Source organism: Hemicordylus capensis, chromosome 13 (assembly GCF_027244095.1).
Source record: "Hemicordylus capensis ecotype Gifberg chromosome 13, rHemCap1.1.pri, whole genome shotgun sequence".
NCBI classification, from domain to species: domain Eukaryota; kingdom Metazoa; phylum Chordata; class Lepidosauria; order Squamata; family Cordylidae; genus Hemicordylus; species Hemicordylus capensis.
In genome coordinates, this window is record NC_069669.1 from 14,502,841 (window position 1) to 14,515,881 (window position 13,041).

A 13,041-nucleotide genomic window follows, 5' to 3' on the forward strand; every position below is an offset into this window, starting at 1 on the left:
TTTTTAAAGATCCCGGATATAAATCGGGCAACACTCTTAATGTGCAATGAAAAGCCCGAATTGTGTGTGAAGAGCTCCCCGAGAGCTCACAGGGACTTTGAGGTCAATCTGGTCGATATGTGAATGCACCCCCTCAATTCTGGAGGAGAGGCGAACTAAAAGCCCTGTGTGGAAAACACCCAGGTTTCATGGGGCAAGAACATCAGAACAGCCCTGCTGGATCAGGCCCAAGAAGGCCCATCTAGTCCAGCATCCTGTTCCACATAGTGTCCCAACAGATGCCGCTGGGAGCCTACAGGCAGGAGTTGAGGCCATGCCCGCTCCCCTGCTGTTACTCCCCTGCAACTGGTACTCAGAGGCATCCTGCCTTTGAGGCTGGAGGTGGCCTATAGCCCTCTGACTAGTAGCCAATGATAAACCTCTCCTCCATGCAAGGTAAATCGTGTGAGAGTCAGAATCCCTTCCTTACCTCTTAGAGAGCAGATGGAAACATCTCTCTCCCTCCCTACCTATTCATGATGAAGTTTGATAGATTAGGATTAGGTCTTTCCTATCCAAAGTGTACTTCACTAATAAATCTAGTTCTACAAGGATCTCCATGTGTCTTCTCTAAACAGCTGCAACAACTAAACTCTGCATTGTACTCTGTAACTGGAGTGGGTAGCTTCTTTAGTGCTCTGCTAATTACCTGGGGGATAAAAATTACAACCCCCAACAAATCACAGGGGCTGACACAATGAGGAAAATGACTCCAAGTAGTCCCACTGGAATTAAAAGGACAAATCAAACAATACCTAATTTGTCCTTTTAATTTCAACAGGACTCCTTGGAGTGATTGTCCTCATCCTCACAGATGGAAAAGGGTCCGACATGCCAGTTATGGAGAAAGAGTACCGTAGGAGGAACATCCCGTGCCCAGAACGTCAGGGTATTCCACTCCAGATCGTGTAGGAAGTTGCTCCGATGTTCTCCAAGGCCATAAAGGAATTTTGATGGGAGGACAGTAGAAATCTGGAGAAACTGGTCTGCAAAGAAGAAGGGAGCCACTGTGGTGTTCAACCTAGACCAGGAGAGATTATGTTATATTAAAAAAAAAAAAAAAAAAAGATGTGCAGCCAAGGTTGTAGACTTCTCAATTTCCCAGGGAGGGGGCATGGGACACGTGGGACATGGGGGAAGAGGTCTTGTGGTAGCAAGCATGACTTGTCCCCTTTGCTGAGCAGGATCCATCCTGGTTTGCATTTGAATGGGAGACTACATGTGAGCACTGTAAGATATTCCCCTTAGGGGATGGGGCCACTCTGGGAAGAGCATCTAGGTCCCAAGTTCCCTCCTTGGCAGAAGCTTGGGTGAAAAGGTAAGTCTTTAAGGATTTTTTAAAAAGCTCTTAGAGATGGGGAAGCTCTAATCTCAGCAGGGAGCGCATTCCAGAGTCTCGGGGCTGCAACAGAGAAGGTCCGTCCCCGCGTAGCCAGCAGACGAGCTGGTGGCAGCCGTAGAGGGACCTCTCTAGATGATGGGCAGTGGGGCTCATTGGGCGAAGAAGGGGTATAAGGCAGCTTCCTATGTCAACGAAGAAGGATCTTCCCCATGGGTGCCAGCAAGGTGAAGAAACCATGGGAACAGGGCAAACAGCACGGTTCTTTTCCATGCAACCATCCTGCAGCCCCCAGGCACTGGAAGGAACCAAAGCGTTTGCCTCGCCCACGTGGTTCAGCTTAGAAGGTACTGGAACAGCATGAGGGCACACCACAGTGAATCAGCACTCAGGCCATTGCAACAGTGTGTGGAAATGGTCTCAGGCCGGGCTTGATCTGGCTCTCTCTGGGACAAGGAGAGGTGGCTTTCAGCCCTGGCTTGCAATTGCAAGCCAGGAACGAGCTGACCCAGCCTGCTGGGAGAGAGCTGGTCTTGTGGCAGCGAGCGTGAATTCCCGCCTTTGCTAAGCAGGGCCTGCCTTGGTTTGCATTTGGATGGGAGACTACACGTACGTGAACCTTGATACGGAGGCAAGGTCAGGTTCAGACAGGAAGCTTCTTATAATGTGCCTGTCTGTGGGGGACCCAATAACAGGCACAGGGCAAAACCAGCGCAGGGCTTGGAAACTCAAAACTGTTTGGTCTCAACCAGTTCCCAAAGATGATAGTGTATTAAATTATCTTTGCATCGGCACATGCCTCTGCTGCATCAAATCAGGAAGAGAGTGAAGACTGCCCTCGGGCTTTTGGCCAATGAGCTGTCCCTGCTCTTTTTAAATGTTTATACGCTTGGTTCTGTTTTAATGCCTATTACTGAATTTTATAGTTTTATCTGGTTTTTATGCTATATTGGATTTCATTTTAGTTGTTAACTGCCTTGGGGTCTTAGAATGAAAGGCAGTATACACCAGCGTGGTGTAGTGGTTAGAGTGCTGGACTAGGACCGGGGAGACCCGAGTTCAAATCCCCATTCAGCCATGATACTAGCTGGGTGACTCTGGGCCAGTCACTTCTCTCTCAGCTTAACCTACTTCACAGGGGTGTTGTGAGGAGAAACCCAAGTATGTAGTACACCACTCTGGGCCCTTTGGAGGAACAACGGGATATAAAGATAAAATAAATAAAAAAATAAATTTGTGTGTGTGTGTGTTGTAAGATATTCCCCTTAGGGGATGGAACCATAGCTCAGTGGAAATGCACCTGCTTTAGAAGGTCCCTGGTTCAACCCCTGATGACATCCCCATGTGAGGCTGGGAGAGAGTCCTGCCTGAAACTTTGGAGAGCTGCTGACAGTCAGTGCAGGCAATACTGAGCTAGAATCAGGCCTGCTCAACTCTGCCCCCCGCCCAGCTGTTTTTGGACTACAACTCCCATAATTCCCAGCCATAGTAGCCAATAGCCAGGGATTGTGGGAGTTGCAGGCCAGCATCTGCAGGAGGGCCGAAGTTGAGCAGGCCTGATGGACCAAGAGTCTGACTCTGAATAAGGCGGCTTCCGAGGTTCCTGCCAATGACCTGTTCTCCATCTGGTGATGCGGTAACAAGCAGGATTTTTCCCATTTGCTGTGCAGGGTCTGCTCTGGTTTATATTTGGATGGGAGACTGCATGTGAGCGCTTTACAGTACTCCTCTTAGGGGATAGGGCCGTTGCTCAGTGGAAGATCATCTGCCAGGCACGCAGAAGGTCCCAGGTTCAATCCATGTGACATCTCCCAGTAGGGCTGGGAGAGACTCCTGCCTGTCACCTGGGGGAGCTGTGTTGCCTGTCAATGCAGATCAGGGGTTCCCCACCTGTGGCCTCCAGATATTGCTGAACGACAACTCCCAGCATCTCCAGCCACAATGGGATGACGGGAGCAAAGACCTGGAGGACCCCAGGTCGGGTAACCCAGCCACAGACAATACTGCGCTAGATGGACCAATGGTCTGATGCAGCAGAAGACAGCTTCCTATGTGCCCATGACCTTTCTATAGGAGAACGACATGTTAGGGGGATAAGATGGCAGATTCTTACAGAACTGTCCCGGAAGCTCGGCGTGTAACTATCAGCCCAAAGGGCTCCTTGGAGAACTCCACGGCGTAGGCAGGATTCTCCGCTTTCTTTGTCACCCGAGGAACCTCGAGGGGTACTTCGTACCGAGGACTTCTGGCATCGGTGATCTACAGAAGGAGGCAGAGGAACATGGGCATGTCACACAGAGAAGAGAGGGGTCTTGAATTGAGGCAGACAGAACAGGTGCCCCGGATGGCAGAAATCTGAGGCCAGGACCCTGAAAGGGCTTTGGGAGCTTGCAAAGAACTGCCAGGTCGCAACCACGGTCACAAGACTGTAAGTGTAGTGGTGCAAAAACCCATATTTTCTGTGCACACAGGGCAGTTTTTTTGGCCTCTCCCAAAGCAGATCTGGAATACAGAACGTGGTTCATGGTTGCACACATGGTTAACTGAACACAGGCAAATGCGTCTCGGGGGAAATCTGTCAGCAACTACCACTTTCTCATATATTGTTGCTTATTTTAATTTGCATTCTTCCTTATCCACATGAATATTATTGTTATTCTGTGACCAACTGTCATTTACAGGGGTGTAGTGTGGGGGGGGCATGTCACCTTAATCTGCATCTGTGGTGTAGTGGGGAAATGCCTAACAAGCAGAAGGTTGCCAGTTCTAATCCCCACTGGTACTATATCGGGCAGCAGCGATCTAGGAAGATGCTGAAAGGCATCATCTCACACTGCATGGGAGGAGGCAATAGTAAACCCCTCCTATATTCTACCAAAGACAACCACAGGGCTCTGTGGGCACCAGGAGTCAGAATCGACTCAACAGCACACTTTTCCTTTACCTAGTGAAGGGGGGACGCACCGGGACGGAGCACCAGTACTTCTGAATTTGCAGCTACATCACTGCTCAGTTAGCTATATCACCCTCAGTCCTATGAAGCCGTTTTTAGTCCATGAGTCGGACCCACAGATTCTGGCCACTGGTAACACCTCAGGAGACAAATGCTCACAGTGACTCTTGGCAACGTCTACCCACCGAGTGATGGAACATAGGCGAAAACTTTGTTACAGCTCTCCGGGTATCATTATCCCTCCCTGCAAACAATTAGGGTAAATTTTCAGGCATTATTTATTTGCTTATTTTCAGGAGGAGAGCTGGACTTGTGGTATCCAGCATGACTTGTCCCCTTAGCTAAGCAGGGTCCACCCTGGTTGCATATGAATGGGAGACTTGATGTGTGAGCACTGCAAGATATTCCCCTGAGGGGATGAAGCCGCTCTGGGAAGAGCAGAAAAAGGTTCTGAGTTCCCTCCCGGGCAGCATCTCCAAGAGAGGGCTGAGAAAGATTCCTGCCGGCAACCTTGGAGAAGCCGCTGCCAGTCTGTGTAGACAATATTTATTTATTTGTTTGTTTAATTCGATTTTTATACTGCCCTTCCTGTCTCAGGGTGGTTTACACAGAGAAAAAACAAATAAATAAGATGGACCCCTGTCCCCAAAGGGCTCACAATCTAAAAGAAACATAAGATAAACACCAGCAACAGCCACTGAAGAGATGCTGTGCTGGGGGTGGATAAGGCCAGTTACTCTCCCCCTGCTCAATAAAGAGAATCACCATGTTAAAAGGTGCCTCTTTGCCCAGTTAGCAGGGGGATATTGAGCTAGATGGACCAATGGTCTGACTCAGTCAGCTTCCGGTGTCCCTGTGTTCTACAGAGAAAAGGGTTAGGGCAGGGGTGGTCAAATTTGGTCCTCCTCCAACTGTTGATGAACTACAACTCCCCAGGGATGGTGGGAGTTGTAGTTCAGAAGCAGCCGGAGGGCCAAGTTTGCCAAACCCTGGGTTAGGATAGCAAGGAACAAATTATTGTATTCTCTCCATGGAGTAATCTTGGGAGGACATCCATGCCCATTTTCATTTCCATCCCTCCGACAACATCGGTAATGTTTCATCATAGCTTTTCTGGTTTTGAAACTTTTACGAGCTTGTAAAACACCACGGCAAATTTTGGCCGCAGCAGCAGGCCTGACAGTCACGACAAGAGAAGTATGATACTGCACTGAAAGCTGAAGGTCTTGCAATACTATCACCTATTTTTTTACCTCCAGGAACAGAGACCTATGAGCATCCATCCCCCGCTGATGGTACTGACCACCCGAGCTGCCTCGTGTACGATTTGCTCCCCAAAATGACTCCCCTCCCCCCACTTATGCCTGGAAGTTCCTCCCAGAACTCCTCTGTCATGCCACCTCTCTCATTCCCTTCAAACCACTTGTCAGTAGGGTTGCCATGCTCCCTGGAATTCCGGGCATCACCCGGACTTTAAGCATCTCACCCGGACTGCTTAGCTTTCATTAAAAAAGAGAGAGCTAGCCCTTGTAGAAGCGGTGTTATGGAGCAAAATGTGCAGTCACTATTCTGCTCAACCACTGGACTTGGATTAAGAGAGGAAGAGCACAGGAGCCTCGCTGGGAGGGTTTCCCTTTCACAAGTACAGTAACCCCCGGAGGAATGTTGCCTTGTTTGTTATCAGCAGGGGATCTCTTTCGGGCAGTTGAGAGGATAGCTTGCTTTTGACATGAATCACTACCTGCCTACCAGGCTGTGTATTGTAGTGTTTTAGGACTTTCTTGGCTTTACGTTCAATGCATGCCTACTTAGAAGTAAGCACCGTTCGTTTCAATCAGACTCTCTCTCAAATAAGTGTGTACAGAATTGCAGCCTGAATTTAAAAGCTGTGCATTTCTTATTTTTTGTTCTATTGCTGCTGTTAATATGTCAAGGAAAATGGTCAGGAAAAGATATCTTCCCCAACTATCCAGAGCAAATACAAGTCAACTGGAAATGGGAGCTGCTAATTTGCATGTACTAATTAATTGTTTTTATTTTGATGTAACCCCCCAAGTCATTTTTGGAAGGGTGGTATAGAAATCAAACAAGTAAATAAATAAATATGCAAATTATTTTCAGGCCAATTTACATAATATGCAAACCAGGCACCCTGTTTGGGAGGGCCAGAATATGGCAACCCTACTTGTCAGGCACTACATCTGGGGTCCCACCAGGCCCCCAAACTGGCTACAGCTTTGCTTATCGAGGCTCAGTGTGCCAAGGTTTGAATCGCCTGGGTTTAGGGCAAGGGTGGGCAAACCTGGCCTTGGCTGGGGGTGATGGGAGTTGTAGTTCAGCAACAGCTGGAGGGCCAATGAGATGGCACCTGATCAAGCCAATGAGATGGCACGTGATCAAGCCAACTTGATTGCCCACCCCTGGTTTAAGGGAAAGGAACCATAGCACATGACTTGCCTTGACATGCAACCGGGTATCCGTCTCGTACTCCACGCTGAGCTGCAGCTTCTCGATATCTCGCGGATAATAGGCCTTGGTCTTCCTGGTCAGGAAACCCACCACCCCTAGATCCGTCTCATTCACACTCCCCAAGGCATAGCTGGGGAAGTCAGGGGGGTAAAAGCACCACGGCACCCCTTTCGCGCTGCCCGAGGGCCGGTCGCTCTCGACAAAGCAGCACCCCCGGCTCTCGCAAAGTTCTTGCGTCACCACCATGGCCCTCTCCGGGTAGCAGTCAAAGCGCAGGTCTTGGGCAATGGAGAGGCACTTGGCCAGCGGAGGGACTCCGTGCTGACCCCACCAGATCTGCCCAAGAACCCACACGGTCACCCCGCTGAGCAGGGCAGCCACCATCAGGAGACCTCCGCCCAGCCACCAAGTGGACACCTTCTGATGGCACAGCGGTTTCCCGTCGGCGGCCTCCTCGCCAGCCTCTGTGATCTGGGGGACATCTGTCGTCAGCTTCTGATACAATTTCATTTTTTCTGTGCTGGTTGAGGAAGGAAAAAGAGAGAGAGAGAAAATCAACTGTAGTGGTATTTTTCCAGATTAACCACCATGGAAAACCAAGGACTGCCTAAGTGTAGACCAGGGGTTCCCAACCTGTGGTACTCCAGAGGTTGCTGTGCTATAGGAGAGGAGAGCTGGTCTTGTGGTAGCAAGCATGTCTTGTCCCCTTAGCTAAGCAGGGTCTGCCCTAGTTGCATATGAAAGGGAGACTAGAAGTGCGAGCACTGTAAGATATTCCCCCCCTTAGGGGATGGAGCTGCTCTGGGAAGAGCAGAAGGTTCCAAGTCCCCTCCCTGGCAGTATCTCCAAGATTGGGCTGAGAGAGAGAGACTCCTTCCTGCAACCTTGGAGAAGCCGCTGCCAGTCTTTGAAGACAACACTGAGCTAGACGGAGCTACATCAGGCCACCTTTGGAGACCTACTAGAAACTAAAACTTGTCTAAAATCTAGGTTGTTGGCCAGGAGTTGTCAAATGGAATACACCTTTCTGGTTCTTGGACCCACATATCTTAAATACCACCTTCCTCCGCATGAACTGACCCAAATGTTCACGGCTTGGGGCCGGGCTACCTGATGGACCGCATTCGCCCATATGAATCTGCCAGGGCCCACCGCTCATCATCTCAGGCCCTGCTCATGACCCCGCCACTAACAGAGATCTGGTTGGCGGGGACTAGAGACAGGGCCTTTTCGGTCGTGGCCCCTCGGCATTGGAACACCCTCCCTCCCTCCTTCAGTGTTTTTAAAAAACATCTCAAAACGCACCTTTTTAAGGAGGCTTTTTAATGCTCCATTATTGTTTTGTTATATCTGGTAGGTTCTTTAGCTTCTTATAATTTTCAGTTTTAATTTGAACCGAATAATTGTGGTTTTTAATCTGACTAAAAAATTTAGTTGATTGTATTACTTTTATTGTATCTGTGTCTATCTTATTGTTGTGAGCCACCCTGAGCAGCAGTGCACTGGAGGGGTGGGGTATAAATATTTTAAATAAATAAATAAAATAAATAATGTTGTTCGCCTTCAGGGGCAATTCTCTGGGTTTCAGTTTTCCTTGTAATAGGGATTCCCAGATGTTATTGACTACAGCTCCCATCAGCCCTAGTTGCAACGGCCATTGGCTGGGGATGATGGGAGTTTTATTCAACAGCAGCTAGGAATCCCTGCTACAGGGAGAAACCTGGGCCCCTCTCTTTCGAAGGGGTGACTTCTTTTAAATGAGGCATGTATGGAGCACATGACCATGCCATCTTGCTGAAGCAAAGCAGGTCTAGGTCAGGTCAGTGCCTGGATGGGTAACAGCTATGTTATAGGCTCTCAGTTCCAACAAAGAAAATAGCACAACTTTCTAATACTTGTACCAACAGCCGGCCCCTTCCCAAATTCCACTCGAATTTTACCACCCGCAAGGGCAGCAGCTTCAAAAGTAAGCTTAAAAAAAGAAAAAAATCCCTGATAGCTGTCAATCATTGTTGCTGGACATTCTTTCGAATTCTGCTGTGGTTGAATTTCTTGGAAAGCTAAAAATGAAAAAAGAAAGGAAGAAGAAAAACCCCAAACCAAACCATAGCCATGTGTGTCCTCTTGATATGGCGACAGCAGGAAGGAATATGGTTCCTTCGGCTTGCAACATTTGGGTGGCTGTACTGTAAATCTCCTACAAAAAGCTCCCACTTAAAATAAGACTCTGACCTACTAACAGCCTCCAGGGTTAGAGGTGCATTGAGATCAACATGTGTTCTGGTGATATCGACATTTAGGCTCAGCTCACTAGCCAGTCATTATTTCTGGCCACCGCCAAGCCTCTCTCTTCCCTCAGATCCTTTTCTGGCACACAGGTGGATAAAATGCCAGAGGGGTAGCTATATATTAGTCAGATACAGGTTTGTTTGTTGTTGTTTTTTTAAATCAAGCTTAGACTAACAGGTTTTTTGCGGCAAGAGTTCCAATATTCTAGACCTCATTTCATCACACACATACATACAAACAGACACACACAAACGTATAGAGGGGGAAATGTAAACAATGGGGCCATTCATGAATGGCCACTGTGTTTATCAGGCATACCTGAACTTTGCATAGAAATGGCATATGCTACACCCCATAGATGTCATTTCCCCCCTCTATAGCTGTGCATATGAACATATATAATTGTATGTTCAATTAATTTTTGCCCACTTTTCTATGCAAGGTATTCAAAGTGGCTTAAAGTTATAGCACAGTGCAAAGCTGCAGTGTGTATAAAACAATCACCCATATACAACTCACACACACAGGAAGCTGCCTTCTACTGAGTCAGACCATTGGTCCATCTAGCTCAGTATTGTCTTCACAGACTGGCAGCGGCTTCTCCAAGGTGGCAGGCAGGAGTCTCTCTCAGCCAAAGCCAAGGAGGGAACTTGGAACCTTCTGCTCTTCCCAGAGCGGCTCCATCCCCTGAGGGGAACAACTTTCAGTGCTCACACTTCTAGTCTCCCATTCATATGCAACCAGGGCAGACCCTGCTTAGCTAAGGGGACAAGTCATGCTTGCTACCACCAGACCAGCTCTCCTCTCCTGATCCACCTCTCCTCTCCAACATGCCCCATGTTGGTCTACTAGAAAAAAAACCTCCAGACGGTGCAAAACAGTTGAACCACTGGAATAAGGCCCAATCCCGGCAGCTACACCACCCAGAGATGAAAGTTTGGGGCGGTATACAAATCCGATAAATAAATAAATAAATAAATAAATGCACGGCAGCAGACCCACCGGTGAAGCCTCCCTCTTAAACGAGCTTAAGTGAGCAAATGCACCCTTGACCTCATTTTTTCGATCGTGTGTGGGGCTAGCGGACGCGGCTGGCACGCTTGTGCGGGAGGAGGATCCTGATAACGCACCACACACTCATGTGGCACATTACTGGAACTCCAGGGTGGGGGCGGGGTGAAGGGGTACATCATGGCACCCCGAACCTGGGAACTGCAGCTCTCCCCACAGACCTCCACGGAGCTCTTCTTCTCACTGATCATGAGAAGAGCTCCGATGTCTGGCAATATATTTACTAGGACCTACCAAACTGACCCCAAATCTTAAGCAAGCTTTCAAGTGCGCCGCCCACACCCTTCATCAGGAGGGATATTAAGCAAAATAAAAAGGCGGGTGAGGTGGCTGGGCATGTTGAAAGAGCCCAGAAAGGCTGGCAGCTTATAACAGCCTTCAGATGGAGGCTAGGAGGAGTGGAATAGACTCGTGGTGACCAGCTCCCCTAGGTGCTAGACCCAGTCTCTCTGGGCTCCGACAGCCTGGCGACATCCGGGACTTCCGGGATGAAGCAGAAACAATAATGGCTATTCCATCTCACATTGTTAGAAAACGTAAACAAGGTATTGCATTAAAGCACAGGGCCCCTTGGAAGGGGGGGAACAGAATACGAATATGACAAATATTTATATACTGCTTTTCAACAAAAGCCCCCAAAGCGGTTTACATATTAAATAAATAAATAAATAAATAAATAAATAAATAAATAAAATGGCTCCCTGTCCCCCAAGGGCTCACAACCTAAAAAGAAATAGAACACAGACCCCAGCAACAGCCACTGAGGGATGCTGTGCTGGGGATGCAGAGGGCCAGTTGCTCTCCCCATTGCTCTCTCCCTGCTCAGTAAAGAGAATCACCTCTCTTTACAAAAGGTGCCTCTTTGCTCTGTGAGCAGAAATATAGGAGAAACACGATGGTTCCCAACCATGGGTTCCCAAATGTTGTTGGATCACAACTCCCATTAACCTCAGCCACAAGGCGCTGTTGGCGGAGGGGGGAGAGGGAGGGGGCAGGAGGCAGGGCTGGGGCTGCCAGTGCCCCTGGGCCATGCAACGAAGATCCCAATGCCCAAGGTGGAGAATATCTGCTCTAGAGCACAACAGACCAAAATCTGTATAAACCAATCACTAACGTGGTGGAATAAGTTACTATTTATTTATTTAGCAAATTTATTGACCACCTGATTTCCTTAGACTCGAGGCAATTTAAAACAACAACGAAGACAAGAGAAGAAGGGTGGGGGGAATTACTAGGTCACTGTATATTCATAAAACTATATCATTGCTATATTGTTGCATGTGTGTGACGTTATATTCTTTCCTTCATGTTTCTGTACTGGTCAAAGACTGTAATAAAGTTTATCTGTCTATCAACCAATCAACCCGCCGCCAAACGGCTGTTGAAACTGATGGGTCTTAACCGCTTTTTTAGAAGTATACATTAGACATACAGAAAGAAGATTGCATTATAATTATATAATGCATTATAATTACTATCACACACATAGAGGCGCTTCACACGATTGGTGTGAAAAGCCGGAGGGGGTTCTGCGAGGAGAACCCTGCTCTCCCCGCAGACAACCAAGAGGCAGCCCTGGGTGGCCGGATCGGCTGCCCACACGGCCGCCGGCTCCATCACAGAACCAGCGGGGGCTGTGGGGATCAGGGGCTGCGTGGCTCCCAGAGGTTCCAGGATGCCCCGGGCAAGCGTGTGGGGTATCCTGGAGAGACGCCCGAGCCCGGGAGGCTCTACTCGTGTGTCGCCGTGCACCGCTAGCAAAAAGATGAGGTTAACGGAGCGCTCACTCCATTAAGCGTGTCTAAGGGGAGGGGTAATTAGGTGGGCTAGCCACCTTGGGAGCAACGGGCTCACCTGCGAGCCCAGTGGGTCCCACAATCCCTGGAAAGCGGGCTAAGCTCCCTTAGCACACTTTTCAGTGATCATGAGAATAGCTTCATACTGTTCCCTGTTGACCCAAGACTCCAATTCATTCCCCTTGCTCTGCCGTCTCTGTTGTGCTGAACTAATAATAATTCAGGGCTATCATTAAGCCAGGAAAGCAAACTGGATGATAGAACAAATCAATCCAGAATTTTCACTCGAGGCACAAATGACCAGGCTCCCTATCATACTTCGGACACTATCATACTTTGGACACTATCATACTTTGGACACTATCATACTTCAGACACATTCTGCAAAGACCCAGCTCCCTTGAGAAGTCCATAATGCTGGGGGAAGTTGAAGGAAAAGAAGAGGATGACCAGCAGCAAAATAGATGGACTCCATTATGACAGCAATGAATGCACCGCTGAGAGACCTTAAAGGCCAACTTGAAGACAGAGCATTCATCCTGTAGAGAATCTATCTATATGGTCACTAACAGTCGACACCGACTTGGTGGCACTTAATCAATCAATCAATCAAAAATCATTAACATTACTGGTCAAAGACTGTAATAAAGTTTATCTGTCTATCAACCAATCAACCCGCCGCCAAACGGCTGTTGAAACTGATGGGTCTTAACCGCCTGATATCCAACTCTGATATTACCATTGTTTGTCATATTCTTAATGCATCTGATAAGACGACTCAGCCCTAGGAAAGACTGAGAACTGAATGAATGAACGAATAAATAAATAAATAATGGATCTATTAATCTTTAAGTTGTCAGTAGATTTTGTTTTCCCCTTTTACAAGAGGCAGATTAAGCTGTCATAAGACACGTGCGCGCCCCTCCACCAGTGTGAATGAAGAAGCATGGACGCGGACCATACAAGGTATCCCCTCCGCGCCCCGCCCCCTTCCTCATTCACTACCAACGCTCTCCCTTCCCGCATGAATGAAATCCTCAAGTGGGCGTGGCCGCGCACGGGGAGGAGAACAAGAGGAGAGGGGG

At 48.4% G+C, this 13,041-nt stretch overlaps 1 protein-coding gene across 2 annotated transcripts in view; it reads right to left on the minus strand.

Annotated features, from left to right (window-relative positions):
- Positions 1–13,041, minus strand: part of LOC128336510 (lysosomal alpha-glucosidase-like) — a 53,016-nt gene that overhangs the window by 32,129 nt on the left and 7,846 nt on the right. For both annotated transcript variants that reach the window (XM_053276294.1, XM_053276293.1), the window contains 3 exons: positions 6,789–7,320; positions 3,492–3,637; positions 895–1,060 (listed from right to left, as the gene is read on the minus strand). In XM_053276294.1, the coding sequence (XP_053132269.1) occupies positions 895–1,060; positions 3,492–3,637; positions 6,789–7,310 (834 nt within the window). In that variant the 5' untranslated portion in view covers positions 7,311–7,320. The remainder of the gene's footprint in view (positions 1–894; positions 1,061–3,491; positions 3,638–6,788; positions 7,321–13,041) is intronic.